The 20,109-nt window shown below is 31.8% G+C and overlaps 4 protein-coding genes across 4 annotated transcripts; 2 read left to right on the forward strand and 2 right to left on the reverse strand.

Moving 5' to 3' along the window:
- Positions 1–13,706: 13,706 nt before the first annotated feature.
- DSM5745_07940 (cytochrome P450) lies at positions 13,707–15,582 on the forward strand (the record flags this gene model as incomplete). The annotated part of the gene is made up of 8 exons (XM_026749956.1): positions 13,707–13,929; positions 13,978–14,041; positions 14,092–14,468; positions 14,515–14,606; positions 14,654–14,959; positions 15,029–15,139; positions 15,194–15,354; positions 15,420–15,582. The coding sequence occupies 8 exons, from the start codon at positions 13,707–13,709 to the stop codon at positions 15,580–15,582; spliced, it is 1,497 nt and encodes a 498-aa protein (XP_026601988.1).
- Positions 15,583–15,786: 204 nt separating this feature from the next.
- Positions 15,787–17,159, reverse strand: DSM5745_07941 (TauD/TfdA dioxygenase family protein; the record flags this gene model as incomplete). Its single annotated transcript, XM_026749957.1, has 5 exons — positions 15,787–16,137; positions 16,190–16,723; positions 16,769–16,950; positions 16,994–17,036; positions 17,082–17,159. 5 exons carry the CDS (start codon positions 17,157–17,159, stop codon positions 15,787–15,789), a joined length of 1,188 nt encoding a protein of 395 aa, XP_026601989.1.
- A 333-nt stretch (positions 17,160–17,492) lies between these two features.
- Positions 17,493–18,332, reverse strand: DSM5745_07942 (alpha/beta fold hydrolase; the record flags this gene model as incomplete). Its single annotated transcript, XM_026749958.1, has 1 exon — positions 17,493–18,332. The coding sequence occupies one exon, from the start codon at positions 18,330–18,332 to the stop codon at positions 17,493–17,495; it is 840 nt and encodes a 279-aa protein (XP_026601990.1).
- Positions 18,333–18,633: 301 nt separating this feature from the next.
- Positions 18,634–20,024, forward strand: DSM5745_07943 (TauD/TfdA dioxygenase family protein; the record flags this gene model as incomplete). The annotated part of the gene is made up of 4 exons (XM_026749959.1): positions 18,634–18,926; positions 18,986–19,756; positions 19,800–19,899; positions 19,947–20,024. The coding sequence occupies 4 exons, from the start codon at positions 18,634–18,636 to the stop codon at positions 20,022–20,024; spliced, it is 1,242 nt and encodes a 413-aa protein (XP_026601991.1).
- Positions 20,025–20,109: the final 85 nt, after the last annotated feature.

The raw sequence follows: 20,109 nt of genomic DNA on the forward strand, positions 1-20,109 counted from the left end.
AACTTAACTTAATAAGTAAATATATTTTAGTAATAAATATATTTATTATGGTTAGCAAAATCTATATATTATAAAAAAATAATATTTTTTTTTATATAAAATAGCAGGGGGAAACAAGTGCCTTTATTATAAATATAATAAAAGTAATTATGCCCGGGGGCTAAATAAACATAGTTATTAAAACTATTAATTAACCTATTATTTTTACATGCCTAAATATACTTTATATATTATAAGTAAACCTATTTTTTATTAGCTAATATTTATACTAAAGCTATTTTACTAGYAAACTAGTTAAAAATAAAATATATTTATAAAAAAAAGGCTAAAAGCTAAAAAAAAAGCCTAAGGGGGTGGTAGTATAAAACCTATAATAAAAGTATTAATAATAATAGTAGCTAGTATAATATAAAATAAAGTAAAAAAAATAAGCTAGCAGGCGCGAGGGCTATAATTAAATAATAAGGTAGTTATTATAAAATTAAAAGTTAGTATATTTAATAAAGCGCCGGCGGAGCGCCACTAGTTAGTAATTATTAAAATAAAAAAAATTTATTAAATTATTACCTATAACCTTGCTATATATTTTAAAGGTATTTATTAAATATAAGTTATATTAATTATTATTATTACTATTACCGCCCAAGAACTAATTAAAATTAAAGTTTTTAAACCTAAAGGGGAATAAATAAAAAAAGAAGATTAAAAATACTAAGGGCTTTTAAAGTTAGTAAAAATACTATATTAAAAGGGTTTTATAACCATACTACCGTGGGAGTATAAAGAATAAAGGTAAGGGTATTTTAAATAATTATATTTATAATAAGGCATTTTTTTTACTTACTAAAAAGCTAGGGCAGCGCCTAAAAGGGCTTTTTTCTTAATTATAATAAAAAAAAGGCAATTTTTTACTAGTAAAAAATTTAATAAGTTTAAAAGTTTATAAAACTATAAACTATGCTATAATTTATGCTTTTATACCAGGTATTATTAAAATACTACCTTTCCCCTGTTAATTATAAATAAATATTATATTTTATTTAAAACGCTATAAATAATAAGAATAAGACACTAAATTTAATATATTAAATAATACTTTAATAAAGTTAAAAATAGTAATAATAAAGCTATGTTTAGTATTAATATTAATAATAATAGTAGTATTTTATTATTATTTTTTTTTTAATTTAGCAGCGGGTCGCGGACAACCCTTTAATTAAAAAAAAAATTATTAGGGCTAATATTTTTTTATTTAATATTATTAAAGCTAACCTACTATTAGTTTAAAGTTAACGCCTAAGTTTTAGCCTTAAACTACTAAAGCTTGGCATACCTTACTATTATATTAAGCTATATAACTTAACTAGGTTATTAATATTTAGGATTTTAATTATTAATTAGGTAAGGCTAAAGTAGGCCCTAAGTATAAGCTAAAATAAAAACCCATGCGCAAAGTATTTAAACTTATATTTACTTTTTAATTAAAAATAGCTTAAGCCTAGCTTAAAGGTTTATAAAGGTGGCCTTAAAGCCAGCCTTTTTTTTAAATTTTTAAGTAACTTTTTTAATATTATTTAACAGGGTTTAAAATACTCCATTCTTATTAGTTAGATTTTTTTATTAATATCTTTATTATTAATAAAGATCTTCGAGACTTGTCGGTCTTACAATGTTACTAAAACTAATAAAGGCTTAATAATTAAAAAGGGCAGTATTAAGTAATATGAATTAATAAACTTATTTATATATATATAAAAAAGCACTTTTATTATTATAATTATTATTTAATTTTTAAATATTTTAGCTTTTAAGTACTTAATAATTATAAAATTACCAGGTTTTAGCACGCTTAGTACTAGTATTTTTATTAAGTTAAAAGGCTTTTATCTTATTTTTTTTAAGTACTTGCGTTGGGCGGCTATTACTTTCTTATTTTTTTTAAAAAAATTAAAATTAAAAAAAAATAATAGGGCTATAATTATAATACCTAATATTTTAGCATGGGTAGTAATAATTTAAGCAGGTAAGTAATTAATAAAAAAAGTAGTATATAATAATAAAAAATAGTAAGTAAAGGTAATACTATAAACTAGGGGAAATATAAAATTAAATAATAAAAGTTAAAAAAAATAAAAAATATAAAATTTTTAAAAAATATTAAGTTATAATAGGCAAAGCAGGTCTAGGTAATAATAAGTAAAATATAAAAAAATTAATCTTAATTAATAGGGGGGTAATATAAAAAAATTAACTAATAAAAGGTAATATAAAAAAAACTAATTAATAGTAAAATATAAAAAAATTTACTTAGTAACTTTTTACTTAATAACTTTTTAACTTTTTACTTAGTAACTCCTTAACTTTTTACTTAGTAACTTTTTAACTTTTTACTTAATAACTTTTTAACTTATTTTAGCTAGTGGCAGTGGTATAATAATAATTAAATTTTATTTATTTAATACCTAGCTAGCTTTTTATTTTATTATTATATTTACCTAGTTTTTTATGTTTTAGTCTTTTTTTACCTTTTATTTTTTATTACTAAGTTTTTACCTTATTTTTTGGGTTCCGCGGTGTTACTAGTAAAGTTTTTATTTAAATAAAATAATTTTAATTTATTATTATTTATTATATAGGCCATGTGTGTGTTATTAAATTTACTTAGTTAATAAGCTTTAATATTAGCATGTACTTTTTTAATTTAATAAGGTTTTAATTATTAAAATTATAATTTAGCTATTATTTTTAAATCCTACTTTTATTTACTATTTTATAAAAGCATATAGTTACCTTTTTTTAATAATATATGCTTAATAATATAATTATTATTTTAAATATTTTTATTTTTTTTTAAATATGTTTTAATTGCAAAACCACTTTTTTTATATTTTTATTTTTTTTTTAATTTACTAGGTTCTTATTATAATTAAGTTTTTTTAGGTATAAATATTTTTTTAAGGTAGGGTTACCCATGTGGGTACTTTAAGTTTAATTAAAAAAACTACCTTTTAGCTTATAAATATTTAAATAAAAGTTATCCTGGTGGGTTTACAAGTTATTAATTAAATAAACTATAATATTAAGTAAAAGTATTAGGTTTAGCCTTTTTTAATACTATTAATAAGCTTATTAATAATATTTTTAATAACTTAGTTTATATATTTAATAATAATATTTACTTTTAGGTATTATAGTAAAATATTAGCTTGCTTAATTTTATACTTTTATAAAAAAATATTAATAACTTTTTTTTTTATTTTTAGTTTTTTATTTAGGACTATTTAGCGGGGAACTTTAAATTTATAAATAATATATTTAAATAGAAACTTTATAATAATAAGTGCATTTATAATAACTAGTAGTTTACCTTTAGGCTATTTTAATAATAAGTAAGTTTCTAGTACTACATACCTAAAATTAATATTAAAAAATATATAAATAATATTAATATTAAATATATTAAAAAAAAGTGGTATAATAATAAAATAAAGTTTTTTATACTCTTGCTAGGAATCCCTAGCTTAGTAGGTAAGATATTTTTTTATTAAAGCTATTATATTTATATAACTACCTAACTACTAATACTTAAAAAATAAGTAATTATAAGTATTTTTATAACCCCTATGCCCTAACTTTTTATATATTATCTTAAAAATTATATAGTATTTTTTTATATTATTAATTACTTATTAAACTAGTTAGCCTTTAAAGCCTTTTTAAAATAAGTAGCTTTTATATAAAATATAAATAATAGTAATAGCTTAAAGCTTATAATAATTTAACTAGCTTATTTTTAATAATTTTAATAAAGTTACTAGGTACCGGGCAATCTTGTAATACCTTATTAAATAATAACTTTTTAAAAATATACTTACCTTTAGGTTAAGTTTATTTTTATTCTTTTTTAATAATAAGTTATAATTTATTAAAATTTTTATAAACTTATTAAAAGCCCTTACCCTAATTAATTATATTTACACCTTAATTACTTTTAGTTTTACTTTTACTTATTTATTAATATTAATTTTAGTATTTTTTATATTATATTTTTTTTATAATAGGCCTATATAATAAAGTATTTATAATTATATTTTTATTACCTGGTATATACTTTATAATAAAATTAAATATTTAAATTTATGCTAACTAATTTATTACTAGCATGCCTAGTAAATTAAATACTAACTTATTTAATTAGCTTACTAGGGTGTTAGTATTAGTTTTTTTAAAAAAAAATATACTTTATATAGCTAAAACCTAAGCTTTTTAAAAGTTATTATAAGGCCTTAATATTTTTTTTAATATTATATTACTTTTTTATATTATTTTATATGCTAGAGTTATATTTTACTGCATGTTATTTTTTATTTTTTTTTATATAATACATGCTTTTTGTTTATTTAGGCTCGTGTTTATTACTAAAATAATTATTAATAAAATAATAATGTAGTTAATAGATAGCATGCATGGGAATATTATAATAATTTTTTATAAGTAAATAAAGGTATTTTCCTATTTTTTTATTACTAGCGGGCGTTTTTATAAAGCAGCAGGTATAGTAATTTAGCTTTTTAAGTATAATAATTAATAATTATTTTAAACCCTGTTATTAACCCCGCGAACTTACGAACTTATTTAATATTTTAAGGCTTAGGCTAGTAAAAAACCTTAGCTACTTTTATTATTTTAAAATACTTTTTATTATAATTATATATTTATTTTATAATTTTAAGCCCTTTTATATAAAATTATAACTTTTTTATTAAAATTATAGCACCTGCAAGTTTTACTAGGTAAAATATATAATTTAAGTTTATTAAGTACTTTAATATATATTATTAAATTTTAGTAAAGCCTTTTTATTATTATACTTAATTTTAGGTTTTTCACGCTAATATTATTTAAGAATATTTATATTATTAGTAGTATTAGTTTTTTTAAGATTTTTTTTAACCCTAATAAACTAGGTAATTAAGTTTATAGCTTTTTATATAATAGTTATTTATTAAAAAAAAACTTATTATAATATAAATAATAGTTTTATTTTTATTTTTAGGGTTTAGGGTAATTTAGTTATACCTAAATATTTAATTAATAAAAAATATTACGGCTATACTAGTAAACTTATTAAAAAATTTATTAATATTTAATAAAAGGTTTGCGTCACGCATGGTAATTTTATTAAGTTTAATAATATTAATTACTAGTTAATAAGTACTAGGCATTTTTTTAATAATTAAAAAATATAGGTTTTTATAAGGGCCCTGGGAGTGTTTAAATATTCTAGCCTTTAAGTATTTTTTAAATATTTTAACTATTATTTTTTAGGCCGCTCGCGGGATTTTAATTAAAGGTACTTACTATATTTAATATTTTATTATTTATAGTTATTATAGGGGCGTAACCTTTAGTTATACTTAATTAATATTTTTAGTTTTTTATTTTAGTGCTTCTTTTTTTTAATATAATATATTTAGTAGTATTTTCTTTTTCTATGCTATTAATTAATTTTTAACTTTTAACTTTATAACTTTCTTAGGTGTTAGCTAGGTTCCCCGCGGGAATTAAGTAATTTATAATTAAAAATAAAAATTAAACTTAGTACTTGCTTTGGGTGCCTGGTAAAAAAATAATATTATTTAAAATAAAGTTTTTATTAATTTTTTATGCCTTTTAATATATTACCCTTTTTTATATTATTTACTAGTTATATTTTATTAGCTTTTTTTTTTAAATAAAATTACTAGCCAGGCTATATTTAAAGGCTAGGTATTATATATTTTTTTAGCTTTATATTTTATTTATTAAATATATTTTAAGGGCTTACTTAAGTATTTTAATAATTTTTAAGTAATTTTATTAGCAGGTGCTTTATATATATTAAGTAAGTTAGGTATAAACTTAATAATTATAAATTTATAGCCTATAATTAGCTTAATAATTCTATATTTATTTAAATGTAAAATTACCAGGCATAAAATTAATTTAATTTTTAAATTTTTAAGTAACTAAGAAAAGTTTAGGTAATATTTAACTTACCTAGTAATTTTATATTTAATTAAATATAAAATTATTTTAACTTTTAATTTTTTAGGCGCTTGGGCGTGGCTTAGGTATTTAACTACTTTATTAAAAACTTTATTTATTAATTATTTTAGGGTTTTTAGTATTCTTAATTTAGCTTTTATAATAAGTAATTACCTAATATTATAATTTTTACTTAGTTTTTTAAATTTTACCTAGGCTAAATATTTTTTTTATACTTAGCTAGTAATAGCTTCCAGGGTATATAAATTTTTAAAAGTTAGTTATAACTAGTAAAATAAATTATATACTTTATATTACTATTTTTTTTAATATTTATTATAAATAAAGCTTAATATTAAAAAGGCCTTTTTAAAATAAATTTTTTTTTAAGTTATTTAATATAAAATAATTAATATTTTAGTATATAAGGTCCTTAATAATTATTAAAAGGTTTTTTATAATTTTTATATAGCTTTTTTTAACTTAATTTATAATTACTACTTTTACCCGTGGCTTTAGCTTATAAAATAAGTTAATTTTTTTATATAATTATTTACTAATAATATTAAGTTTTACGCTGGTGTTCAAAAGCACCTTTATAAATTATTTTTTTATTTTAATTAAGATTTTAATACTTAAAAATATATAAGGGTTTTTTTATTAGGTAAGAGCTTAAACCTTAAGCCTTTTATAATTGCGCGTGGCCAAAACAAAGTGGAGGCCAAAGCACTTAATAATTATAGGTCCCGGCTCCTAGTCACGTAAGCTTTATTAAGAATTATATAAAATAGTAAAATTGCTTAAAATTATTATAATTAATTAAAAAAAATATTATTATATAACCTTTTTTACTGCCTAAACCTTGTAGTATTAGGTTTACTATAATTAGTTTAAAAAAAGCACTATTATATAATTTTTTTTAACCGCCTTTTATACATAGCTTTGCTATAAATATATATATTTATTTTATAAAGCTAGGGGGTTTAAGGGGGCGCAGCCCCCTTAATTTTAGAATTTTTAAATATTAGTTAAAGGCCTTATTTTACAAAGAAATAAAGCTACACCCTATTTCCTAATTAGGCCAGTATTATCACCGCTATGGTGTTACAATTACGCAGTGTATGTAATTTAGTGGCCTGAGGCCGCCTGATGGAGGAACTTCGGCGCCGAACTAGCCGCGCCAAGGCGGCGGCCAGTCACATGACGTATAGTGGCCTAAGGCCGCCTAACAAAGAGACTTCGGCGCCGAACTGCCCCGCGCCAAGGCAGCGGCCAGTCACATGACGCATAGTGGCCTGAGGCCGCCTGATGGAGGAACTTCGGCGCCGAACTAGCCGCGCCAAGGCGGCAGCCAGTCACATGACGCATTGTGGCCTAAGGCCGCGTGACAAAGGAACTTTAGCACTAAACTAGCCCCGCGCCAAGGCAGTGGCTAGTCACATAACGCATAGTGGCCTAAGGCCGCCTAACAGAGGAACTTTGGCGCTAAACTAGCCCCGCGCCAAGGCGGCGGCCAGTTATATAATATATAAAACACCAAGTTTAACTTAGAACTTTAACTTAAAAAATTAATAATTAGTTCTTACTATAAATATATAATACCTTCCTATTAAAGGCCTTATTTTATAAAAAAATAAAGCTATACCCTATTTTTTAATTTAGCTAGGTTAGCCTTCCGCGCCACGCGCATTACTCCCGGTATTAAAGCCTGCGCCCTAAAAATAATGGGACCTATGTAATATTTATAAGGTTTACTTGCGCGGGTTAAAAAGGTATATTATTAATTAACTTAAGCCCTACTACTAGGTTTATAGTAGCTATATTTTTTTAAAATTACTTAAGAAATTTAGGCGCTAGTGCTAAAAAGGCTTAAATTTATAAAAAGTTAATAAAAAATATAAAGTATAGGTGTTTAAATACCCTAAAAAAATTACTAACTATAATATTAATTATAAGTTACTAAAGTACATAGTTAAGTATAAAGTTTATTAATATTTTTTTAATTTAATTATTAGCTTATTTTTAATTATAAGCTAGGATTAAATAATAACTTAAAGCTTTTTTTTTTTTTTATATTTTAACTTTTATAGCTTTTATTACTTTCTCCACCCGGGGCTATTTTTTTATATTTTTTAAAAGCTTAAACTCCTTAATTATCTTATTTATGTGCTAGTTAAATCTTGCTAATTAAATAATAAGGTACTTATTATTAATAGCTTTATATTTTTAACTTATTTATTAACTATAAATAACTATAGTTATATCTTAATTAAATTATTAAACTTATAATTAAAGTTTTTATTATTTTTAATATTTTTTTCTAGGGTTTTAGTATTTACAAGCTTAATAATTAAGGCTTTAATAATATTAATATTTACCCTTAAAAACTTTAATTTTAACTAGTTTTTAATAGCTTTTAGTACTTGCTTTGCTATTAATATTTTTTAGGTAGTTTTTAATTTTAGGCCCTTTATTTTTTACCTTAATAACATGTAGTTTATTAATATTTAGGTTTTTATAATATATTTTATTTATTATATTTATTATTTATATAATATAAGTACTTACATGGTACCTTAAGGTCTTATAATAATAATAATTATTATAAAATAGGGGTGCTTAAACTAAAAGTACTAATATATTATTAGGCGGATATTATTATTTTTAGTATTATTAAAGCGGGTATTACTAGGGCGGGTATTACTAAAATAAGTATTATTAAGGCGGGTATTATTAAAAAGTAGCTTTAATTTAGGGGGGAATATATATAATAATTTAGTATATAAATATTTAAGGGGGCGGTACCTATTATATATTTAAAAGGTAAGAAGGCTACTGTGCTTATTAGGCTATTATAACTTTAAAATTTAGCTATAATACTTTAATAATTTTTATAATTTTTTAAAAATTATTTTAAGCAAGACTAAAGTACCTTTTTTACTAGCTTATAATTTTATTAAATAAAACTAGGGGTTTTTTAGTTATTAAAATACTAGCTATATATTTAAAAATATTTAAAATATAGCCTTTTTTTTAACTTTTTTTTTTAAAAAAATATAATAACCTTTTTATTAACTTTAAGGTATAATTTTTTTGCTATAAAAATATTTAGTATATATTTTTTAATTACCTTATACTTAAGCTAGCAGCAGCTTTTTACTTTTAATTTAAATTTTTTAAAAACTTATTAGGTTAGGTTACTTAAAAGGCCTTAGGTTAGCTAAATATATTAAATATAATTATTTAATTTATTAATTTATATAATTTAGGCTAAAATTATATTATACTTTATAATATAGCTATAAAGGTTATTAGTTTATATATATAGTTAACTTTTAAATTTTTTTTAAAATACTAATATAATTACTTAATTTAATACTAGTCAAGGCACTAGTACTTATTTAATATAATAATTTTTAAAATTTTTTAGTCCTGTTTGGCGTACCCTTTTAGGTTTTTAATAATATTTAAAATATTATAACTATAATAGCCTATTACTTTAGTAACTTTTTTTAGCTTATTATAAATATTTTAGTTCTTGTAAACTTACTTATATATTTTTAAAAACCTAATTATATTTTTATTATTAAATATAGGTATACCTAAGGTACTAAAAATTAGTATAAAAATAATTAATAAAGGGTAATACTTTTTTTTATTATACTTTTTATATTTTTAAAAATACTGGTATTGCTACCACGGGAGTTACTAAAAGGCATGTAAATTTTATTAATAATATTATTAGGCTTATTTTTAGCCACGGGGAATATATTACTAAAATTTTTAATTATAAATATAAGTATTTACCTAGTGTTTTTATTATTATTTTTATTTAAAAACTTAAATATATAAAATATTTTTACTTAATAATAAAAGTTAGCAAGCAAGCAATAGGCTTATATATACTAAAAATTTTAAATAATTTTTTAAAGGGCTAGGTTTCTAAATACTTAGTAAAAAATAAAATTTTATAATTATAAAAAAAAACTTATAAAATATTTTTACTTTATTATTAAATACTTAGTATAATTACCTAGGTAGGCCCCTAGGAACTTTATTTTAAATTTACTAGCTATATTTATACTAAATTTATTAATTTTATTATTTAATTTATTATATTTATTAGGTAATTAGTATTTTTTAGGATTTTTTAGTTTATTATTTTTTTAAAAATTACTAGGGTGTTTTATACGCGGCCTACTTACCTTACTTACTAGGTTTAATTTATACTTATTATTTAATTTTTTTTAACTTTTAGGCGTTAACAGTTTTTTGCCCCTTTTTTTAATACTTTTAAATACTTAAGTTATTAAGGTATAGCTACTAGTATTAAAAACTTTTAATTTAAAGGTTTAATAAACGCCCTTTTTATTTTTATAATATTAAAAAACATGGCCCTGTGTTAGTTACTAATATATAAAAAAGTAGTATTAAAGTATAAAAGTTAAAAAAGTTAAATAATAATAGTAACTTAGGACTAGATAGTACGTAATATAAGTAGGAATAATAATAAAAAAAATATATATATATTAGGGTAAATAATAAACTAGGTATAAAAGGCGGGTAGTAAGGCTATAAGTATTATAGGAATTAATATTAGGGTGCAACCCCACTACACTAGTTTAGGTCTTATGTAAGAAAGTAAAAATATAAGTAGTATAAATAATTATTATATTTTTAATTAATACTTCTAAAAATATATTTTATAAAAGCAGGATAATTAAATAATTTTTTTCAAAAAATATTAATATCTTTTATATACTTATAGCCCCGCGGAGGTTTTTATTTAATATATATTATAAAAATAATTTTATAAGTTTATGCGCGTGTAGTAATTTAAATTATATTAGTAAAATTATATTAATATACATGCCTTTATACTAGTATAAAAATTTAATATAATTTATAATTAAATAGCAGCTTAATACTATTATAAAATAATAATTTAAATAAAACTAATAAACTAATAATTATAAACTTTTTTTAAATTATTTAATATATCCCTGGGAAGTATTATAAACCAGGCTTATACTTAATTTATAATACTTATTTTATTTAAAGGCAAGGTATCCCATGCTCCCCTAGTAAGTAGCCCCCTAGTAGGACAGGGTGTAATAATAAAAAGGTTACCTAGTAGTTATAAATAAGTTAGTAATAATTTTATAAATAAGGATTTTATAAATAAAAATCTTATAAATAAAAATATATATGGGCAGGAAGTAAAAAAACTTTATATATATTAATAAGTAAAAAATTTATAAATAAAAAAATAAAAATACTTATTAAATATTATAATAATATAATAACCCTAGTAAGCTTTATATTAACTTTATAAATATGTATTATATTAAAAAAAAACTAGTAAAAAAGGGTAGCTAAATATTAAGTAAAACTTGCTTATATTAGCTAAGCCTAAATTAAATATTAAAACCTTAGCTAGTAGTAAAAGGCAGGATATTAACTAGGCTAAAAAAATAAGTAATAAAAGCTATTTTATAAAATATTATTTATAAAAGTAAAAAAAAATTTTATTTTTAATTAACTATATATAAGTTAGCTATGCTTATAAAAAAAAGTTTATAAAAATAAAATTAAAATTTTATAAGGTAAAGTTAAGAGCTTAAAAGCAAAGTTAAGGGCTTATAAATAAATAATTAAGGCTTATAGGCAGGTAAAGTTAAGGGCTTATAAGTAAGTAAAAATAAAAGTTATAAAAAAATAAAGGTAAGACTTTATTTTTATAAAAATTTAAAGCTTATAAGGTATATTTTTTAAAGCTTAGAAATTTATAAAACTTTTTTATAAGGTATAATAGCTAAATAAGTAAATACTAGTATAAAAAATATAAAAAATATATAAAATACCTAGTAAAAAGTAAGTAAAAGCAGGAAATTTAAAATATATAAGTAGGTATTATATTACTTAAAATATTAAAAAATTTTATAAGCTATTTTAACTAGCAAGCTAGTAAAAAAAAGGCTTGTAAAATATATTTATATAATAAAAAAAATAAAAAAGGCTAATAAAAAGGTATACTTATAAAAAGTAAGTAGCTTGTTTATAAAAAAAGTTATAAAAAAAAAGGGATTAAATAAAAGCTTTAGTATTAAGCTTATTTTAAAAAAAATATAAAATAATAATATTTTATAAATATTAAAGGTAATTATAACCCGCGAGAAAATAAAAATATTATAAATATTAACTTTTTTATAAAAATTATAAAAAAAATAAATAAAATAAAATTTAATTAAAAAAATAAAATATAGCTAGCGCTCTTGCGTGGGCCTAGGATATTAAAATAATTATAAACTTTAAATAAATATACTTATAAAAAATAGGTAATACCTATAAGCATGCTTATATTTTATATAAAATTTTAATATTATTAAAAAAAGGCTTTATAAAATAAAACTTAATATATTTAAAAAAGGTACTAGCAAGAGTTAGCTATATAAAAAAAATATAAGTAAAATATATTTTTTATTATATATAGCAAGATTTCTTTTTTATTAAAGGTTTTTTATATACTAGTAGGGGTTTTTTAAAAGTATTTTATAAATTATATATATATATATATATTTATTTATTTACAAGGCCTTAAAAAACCAAGGCCGTAAAAAAAAGGGGTAGTTATAAAGCTTATTATATTATATATAGCCCTTTTATAAAACTTAAAAATATTTATAAATAGCTTTACTTATAAATAGCTAAGTTAGCCTTTAAGTATTAACTTAATATATATTAAAAATATTTAGTCTCCGCGAGGCTAGAGATTTAAACCTTAGTATTAATTTTAATATTTTTATTTTTTTTAAAATTTATTATTTATAAACCTTTTTTTTAGGTATATTACACCCTATCACACTATTTGCAATCCCTAAGGCCAAGGACCTTATACATATGGCCAAACTATGCTTAAAAGCTTAGTAAATTACTTAATAGCATCGCGATAAAAGGCTTTCAATTAATAAGTATAAAATTTAATAAAACTTACTAATTTATTATAAAAGTAAGTTGTAAGGCGTCCTCTACGCCTGGGGTTTTCTAGTAATAATAAAGCTAAAAAAATAATAATTTTAATTAATAAAAAGGCTTAAATCCCTATACTAATAAATATACTAAAAAAATTACTTAAAGTACTATGGCTAGAGACTTTAAGCCTTATATATAAATAAAATTTAAAGTTCTTAGGCTACTAATGTCTCGGTGCGGGTTCTGTCGGGCTAACTCCAAGCCCGGAGACCGAACTGCCTATCTGGGGTGTATGCAACTGTTATGCATGCCCGTCACTTGTGCACCGCATAACCTAGACACGGTCAAGTTAGGGCTGCGAACCTTAGAGCTCTGGGATTTCGATGACGGGACAGTCCAGCACTCCAAACCATCTTTTCCTGGTTATCGTGATTTTGCCTATCACTAACACTTTCTTGACAGTGCATTGGGCACCTGCAGGTAGGGTTGCATGAACCTTGCCTGACTTGCACTGCAAATGGCCCGCAGATCTCTCCAAGCGCCCAGTTAGCGCTGACGATATCCAAAAAGCAATGAGATGGGAGTCGCATGGATGACGTGGCGCAAGTTGCCCTGTGACCAATGTATGCAAGGGTGCGAGGCAGCGTGGCCTGGGTTAAGAGCTTGCTATCAAGAGAAGACGATCGCACACAACAATCTGACTGATGATGGCTCTTACACCGGACGAACTGGCGCGGGCTGGCATTACAGCCGTGTTAATACTCCTGGTTTCATGCGTTTGGGTCGCATTCAAGCGGCTCTACTGGCATCCTCTATCGAGCATCCCCGGCCCAGCGCTCGCGGGACTGACTGGCTGGTGGGAGTTCTACTACGATGTCGTTGATAACGGGACGCTGGTGAAGAATCTTCCCCGACTTCATCGAGAATACAGTGTGTAGCTCATTCCCAAGAGCTTCGTCTGCTAAAGAACCACCTCAGGATCCCCCGTCATCCGCATCTCGCCGAACCATGTCCATGTCAACGATCCGGAGTTCTACCACGTGTGAGTTGTGGCTTTCATGCGAAGCTACCGAAAATATGCTGATGAAACAGTGTCTATCGCGCCGGAACAGACTACGGCAAAGCGCCGCACTTCTACAAAGCCCTCATCTACCCCGAAGCCCTGATCGCGATCATGGATGCAAAGAGGCATCGCGTCTACCGGAACACCATCGCCCCGTTGTTCTCGCCCGCAGCAATCGACCTTTGTGCACCGCGGATCAAAGACGTTGTTCTGAAGGCCGCCGCGAAGCTTGATGATGGGCTCAGGAGCGGAAATCCGGTCAATGCTGAGCGTCTATTTCGCGCTGTCTCGGTTGATGTCATTTATGTGACACTGTTCGGGCAACCGGATGAGTTTGTGCAGGACTATGAGCATGACCATGGGTTGATTATTAGTATGGATAAGATTACGCATGGGATGTGGCTTGGTAGGTGTCTGGTTCATGGGTTGCTGAGCGACACTGACTTGAACAGCTAAACATTTTCCCATCATCAATGACGTCGCGCCATATCTGCCACCGGCATTAACCTCGTCCAAACTCTCTGGCTACGCGCAGTTCCGAAAGGTAAAGATTCGACCGTTCGCAGAAACGAGTGTAGCTGACATACCCAGCAATGCGAGGCCTGGGTTGAAGGAGTCCAGCAGCGCCGAGAAAAGGGCCAACTGACAACCGCCGACGGCCTCACCACTATCTTCGATGCCATGCTACAACCCAGCGAGGAACGAGGATATAAAGCCAGGACCCCGAAAGAGCTCATCGATGAAGCTGCTCTCTTTATCCTGGCCGGCAGCGATACCTCGGCCTACTCGCTTACGAATGCCACCTACTATCTGCTCACAAACCCAAGGGTGCTCGACAGACTGAGAACAGAGTTGGATGCCGCAGAGGCATTTATTCGGGACTGTGACTGGGATGAAGTCCGGAGACTACCCTACCTGGCAAGCTCTCCACAGAAACCGATGTGAGCGATGCTAACGAGGGTTTAGATGGCCGTCGTCAAAGAGACCCTGAGATTAGCGACGCCCGTCCCAGGAATCACGCCGAGGATCGTCCCCGAGCCGGGGGTTACAGTGCAGGGTCATTTTCTGCCTGCTGGAGTAAGTCCTCATCGTATGAAACTGTGCTGACAGTGAGCTAAGTTATGTAATTAGACTATTGTTTCTATTACCCACCGAACCATCCATGACAACCCTGGCCTCTTCGAAGACCCGACCAAGTTTATACCCGAGCGGTGGCTAGGCGAGGAGGGCAAAGCCCTGGATCGATGGCTCGTTGCGTTTAGTAAAGGCTCGCGGCAGTGTGTTGGAAGCCCGTAAGTCCTCCTTGCATTAGTGACATGAACGTCGGGCCAAAGAGAGACTAACTATCTACAAACAGACTAGCATATCAGGAGCTTGCTCTCACAATCTCGCACCTCTTCAGCCGGTTTGATCTGGAACTATATGAAACGGACGAAAAGAGCATGGAATGGGTGGATCATGTTGTTGCCGTCAACAAGGAGCCGGTGAAGGTGAAGGTGATACGGGATCGATGGGCTTAGACATAGTCTCGAACTTGGGTGTTTGACATCGAAACCAATACCTAAGGGTAGAGTGCCAAATATATCGTACCTTGCCATCCCTCGTTTCCGCCTTGCTAGCCCTAACATTGCGCAAGTGAGGGACTAAATAGGAATGTCAGAACAAACGTCAACATTCGAGTTGAGCGCAACTATGACTAGCTCCTTTACTGGCCATGCCCAAGTCTAAACAGTACCCGGAATACCCACCGGCCCCCTCGGCCCAACACTCCCCCCAATATTCGCCTGATGCATCGACCTCGGCCCCATGTGAATCGGATAGTCAACGGCCGAATGGAAAACGCCGTAGTTGTCCCATATCAGCAGATCCCCTTCTTCAGACGGTGCTAGGAGAATATACTCGGGCTTCAAGATGCGGTGCTGGATGTCGAGGATGAACTTGCGGATTTCGGCGACGTCGTCGATGATTTTCGGTTTCGAGTCGGGTGAATTCCGCAGGTAGAGCTTTCTGGCGCAGATGCCGTGCACTTGGAAGGCTTTTTCGCCTGTTAGGGGGTTTACCCAGATCATTGGGTACTGGGGGTGTTAGTTGAGAGGTCGATTAGGAGGGCAGGTTCAAAGGATGTACCTTTTTGACAGAGGCGTCGTCGTATTCGCCTAGTTCTTCCATGCTCAAGCGCTCATACCCTTCCGCGAGGCCTAGGCCGTTGCTGTTGCCCTTACAGCGCTCGATCCACTTGTATGGGTATGGGGCGTACTCGACCCAGCTGTGGTCGACTAGCTGCTGCTCCTCGGGTGAGAGTAAGCTGTAGAGCTGCGATGTGCTGAAGAAGGCAGTCCGACCAGGAGACGTCTTCATGCGCAGGTTTGAGCCGTCAGCCCACTCGATTGTGAGATCCGGTCCCTTGGGTAGCTTCACGCATCGAAGCGTCGTGAACCACGCAGGATCCTTGCCGTAGAGAGGTGCGTCAATGTGCCATCGATGGAAGCGGGTGATTCCGTTATCGAACTCTTCGAGGGATGGGGGAACAGCGTGGAAGTCATTGCTCAACCCACGCTCGATGCAGTGGTTCTTGATTCCGAAGTGGTCTTCGCCTTGGAACCCTTTGCCAATAAGGCGCACGTTCTCAGCGCCGGGGATCCCGACGACTTCTCTTCCTTGCTGTGGCACTGTTAGCTTGTGTTGAATCGTGGTACGACGACATACCGAGAGGATGCCACCCTTTTCACGGATCTGCGCAATGTTGCCGTGGCTGTGGCCGTCCTTTGCATGCGGGTCGAGGCGTTTGACGAGCTCCCACTGCTTGCGAGGGTCGAGGTTTGCTTGGTCTTTGACGACGACCACCTTGTGGCGCCAGACGGCGGCTTTGAGGCGATCGACGTCTTCGTCTACTGAAGTTAGGAAGGTCTTTGCGTCTGTAGGGATGATTACGAGAGATGTCGTTCAGATCGATTCCTGTTACTTTTGCCCCGAACTATTGCCGCTTAGCATCGCGCAGCCTGCCTGGATGGGACCATACATTGTACTTCTCCTCTGGCTTCCGCTCAAGAGGAGTCACGGTGAAGCTTGTGGAGTCATCCATGATGCGAGAGATCATTTTGACAATGTAGGGTTCGGTACAGACTCAGAGCATCTAGTCAAGCCACCGCGGAGTATATCTATCTCCCTGTATGTGTATAAAGTGAGCCGTCCAATCGGGGGACCCCGAACCTGCTTATCAGACCCCAACCTCGCCATCGTCCTTTGGGCATCTTAGTTTCTAGGCGCATAAGCCCGGCCGAGACACCGGCCGATCATATCTGCCTCCAATGAGACTCTGATAGCGCTGTGCGGGGAAGATAGCCATGACTGATGATACATCCTGCTTCATGGTTCACAGATTGGGCTATCAAGCTAGATAGTAGATTGTTGATTGTCGGATCAACCAATATCAGCATCTGATTCTCTGAAAGAAACCCTCGAAAGCCTGCACACAACCCTCCAAGTCCTGCAGAACCATCTGATGCCCAACCCCCTCCAGCACCGCCACCCACGCATTCTCTCCCATCACTTCCTTGACTCCAAAAGATCGTTCCGGGGGAGATATGACATCCCCACTCCCAACAATCAGCATCGTAGGCGCACCGATACGACTGTAGTCCGGATCAACGTGGTCCAGACTCGCGATCGCTTCGCACGCCTTTGCGTAGCCCTCGACCTCGCTCTTTGCCACTGTTTCTCGGACGATATCGCGTAGTCTCGGGTTTACTTTATCCATCATCGGGAAGTTTGACATTGCGGCTATATCTGCGGCTGCTCCGATGCCCTCTGCTCGTATCTTTGCGGCTAGTCCTAGCATGCGTTCTCGCGCGGCGGGGATGTTGGCGATTGAGCGTCCGGTTCCGAGGAGCGCCAGGCCGCGCATTTGCTCTGGGTGTCGAGCGGCGTAGTGCGTTGCGATGGTCCCGCCCATGCTGTGTCCGATGAGCACCAGACTTCTTTTCGCGGGATCTTGCAGAGATGCGATGAGAGATTCCAGGTCGTTGACATAGCGGGCAATCGAGAGGGTGACGTCTGGTGAGGATAAGGGGGTCTTTCCGAACCCTTCTAGGTCGATAGATACAATTCTGTAGTCTTCTGGATGGAGATGAGGAAGTAAAGGAGTGAATGTTTCCGTTGAACTGCCGAGTCCGTGGAGGAGAACGATTAGAGGACCGTTTGGGTTGCCGGTCTCGGTGAAATGAATGTTTGTCCCAGTTGGTGTCGTATGATATCGTGAGATAGTAGCCATCCCGTCACTGCCCTTGATGAGAATTCTGCCCGCTGTATCAAAGATGCCTGCTCAAGGAGGAGAGAGTGATAGTTTTGAAAACCCCGCGCAGGATCGGCCGATCAGCACTAAATGACCACGGCCGGCCTGATACGGCAACGGTCGGATCTCCCGTTGGAGTCGAGCAAGGTCGACGGCCGAATACCGGACAATATACTCGAGCTCCAGCGGGAGATGCGGTGTTGGCTGGATGTAAGTCAATAAAATAGTTGAGTAGCATCCCAGTATACTGACCACAGTAATCTCAGGCACCTGCATTACAATGGTCTTCGCATCCGCCACTGAAACAATCGTCGGGCCCCCGAAAGTGCTCACAGTGCGCGAGACATACAGCCCGCCCAATGCATCAAGAAGCAATGGCCGACTCGTGCCCATTAAGCATGCACCAGACAGCAAAGCCGACTTTGGAGCTGAGGTCTACGGGATCGACCTGAACAACTTCACCTCCGCGGACTTCGACTTCATCCATGACGCCCTGCACAGACATAAACTGCTTGTCTTCAAGGCGCAGCCGGAGATGCTGAGGCCTCAGCAGCAGTATCGACTCACAGCTTGGTACGCACATGCCCCCCTATCCTCTTTCATGGGATGGAGTAAGCCAACAACGAGAGCAGTTTCGACCCCGACGAGCAAACAGGCGGCTTCGCACACGGCGCAGACCCGGTCCTGCTTACCGAGAACGGAGTCACGATCTACGGCCTCCCGAATCGACCGGCCATCAACGCCCAGCCGCAAGTGCACATCCTGGGCCGTGGTGAACTGCCGGAGAACTACTTCGACTTCCCGCCCGGCTTCAACGTCAAGGGGATTGACCATGTCGACTTTCACGTCCCGCCTCATATTCCGCGGGAGGAGCGTGATAGGGGTGCGAGTCGGTTCTACCAGTGGCATTGGGATGGGGCGCTCTATGCTATCCCGCCTCCGAGGGTTGGGTGTTTGCTTGCGGTTCGGACGCCGAAGGGGCCCGATGTCACGGTGCACTGGGGCGATGGGACGGGGAGGACGATGGGGATTGCACCTGGGGCTACGGCGATGGTTGCGGGCTCGCGGGCTTTGGAGGTGCTGGATGATGAGACGAGGGAGGTTGTGCTTAACAGTCGGGTTGAGTATGCGCCGCATGCTTTCAGGTGGATGTCCACGGCAAGGAGTACGCAGCTCGGTCATACCATTGTCACGGAGGGGAAGGAAGTTCCGCTTGATGAGCTGCCACCGTGGAGCGAGGAGAAGATCTGTGTCTATCCCATGGTTTGGACGAATCCGGTCACGGGTGAGAAGTCGCTGCAGGTTCATGGGCAGGGTGCTTTTAAGCTGTACCTGAAGGATAAGCCTGATGGGGAAGAAAGGATTATTAGTGACTTGAAGGAGGTCCGGGAATTCATGCACAAGTAGGTCGATCTGTTCTTGTAGAGACGTTGCTAATCAAGACAGAATCATGAGCCCTGCCCTCTCGCCCGAGAACATCTACGCCCATCCCCATCAGGAGGGGGATGTCATCCTCTGGTATAACCGAGCACTGTGGCATAGCATTGTATGTTCGCCTGCCTAGTCTAATGCGCAAGAACTGACCGTGAGCAGACCGAGTTCCCCGAGTCCTACGGCCCTCGCATCATGCACCAGTGCAACATCGCTGCGTCCGACCATCCTTCGGGTTAGGGCTTAGCTGAACATATCCACACAATGACCTTGTTTTCTTCATGATGTAACCGCACATTTGAATGACTAGCTGAACCGTACCTGT

The sequence above is a fragment of the Aspergillus mulundensis genome (assembly GCF_003369625.1).
Source record: "Aspergillus mulundensis strain DSM 5745 chromosome Unknown scaffold_8, whole genome shotgun sequence".
Lineage (NCBI taxonomy): Eukaryota > Fungi > Ascomycota > Eurotiomycetes > Eurotiales > Aspergillaceae > Aspergillus > Aspergillus mulundensis.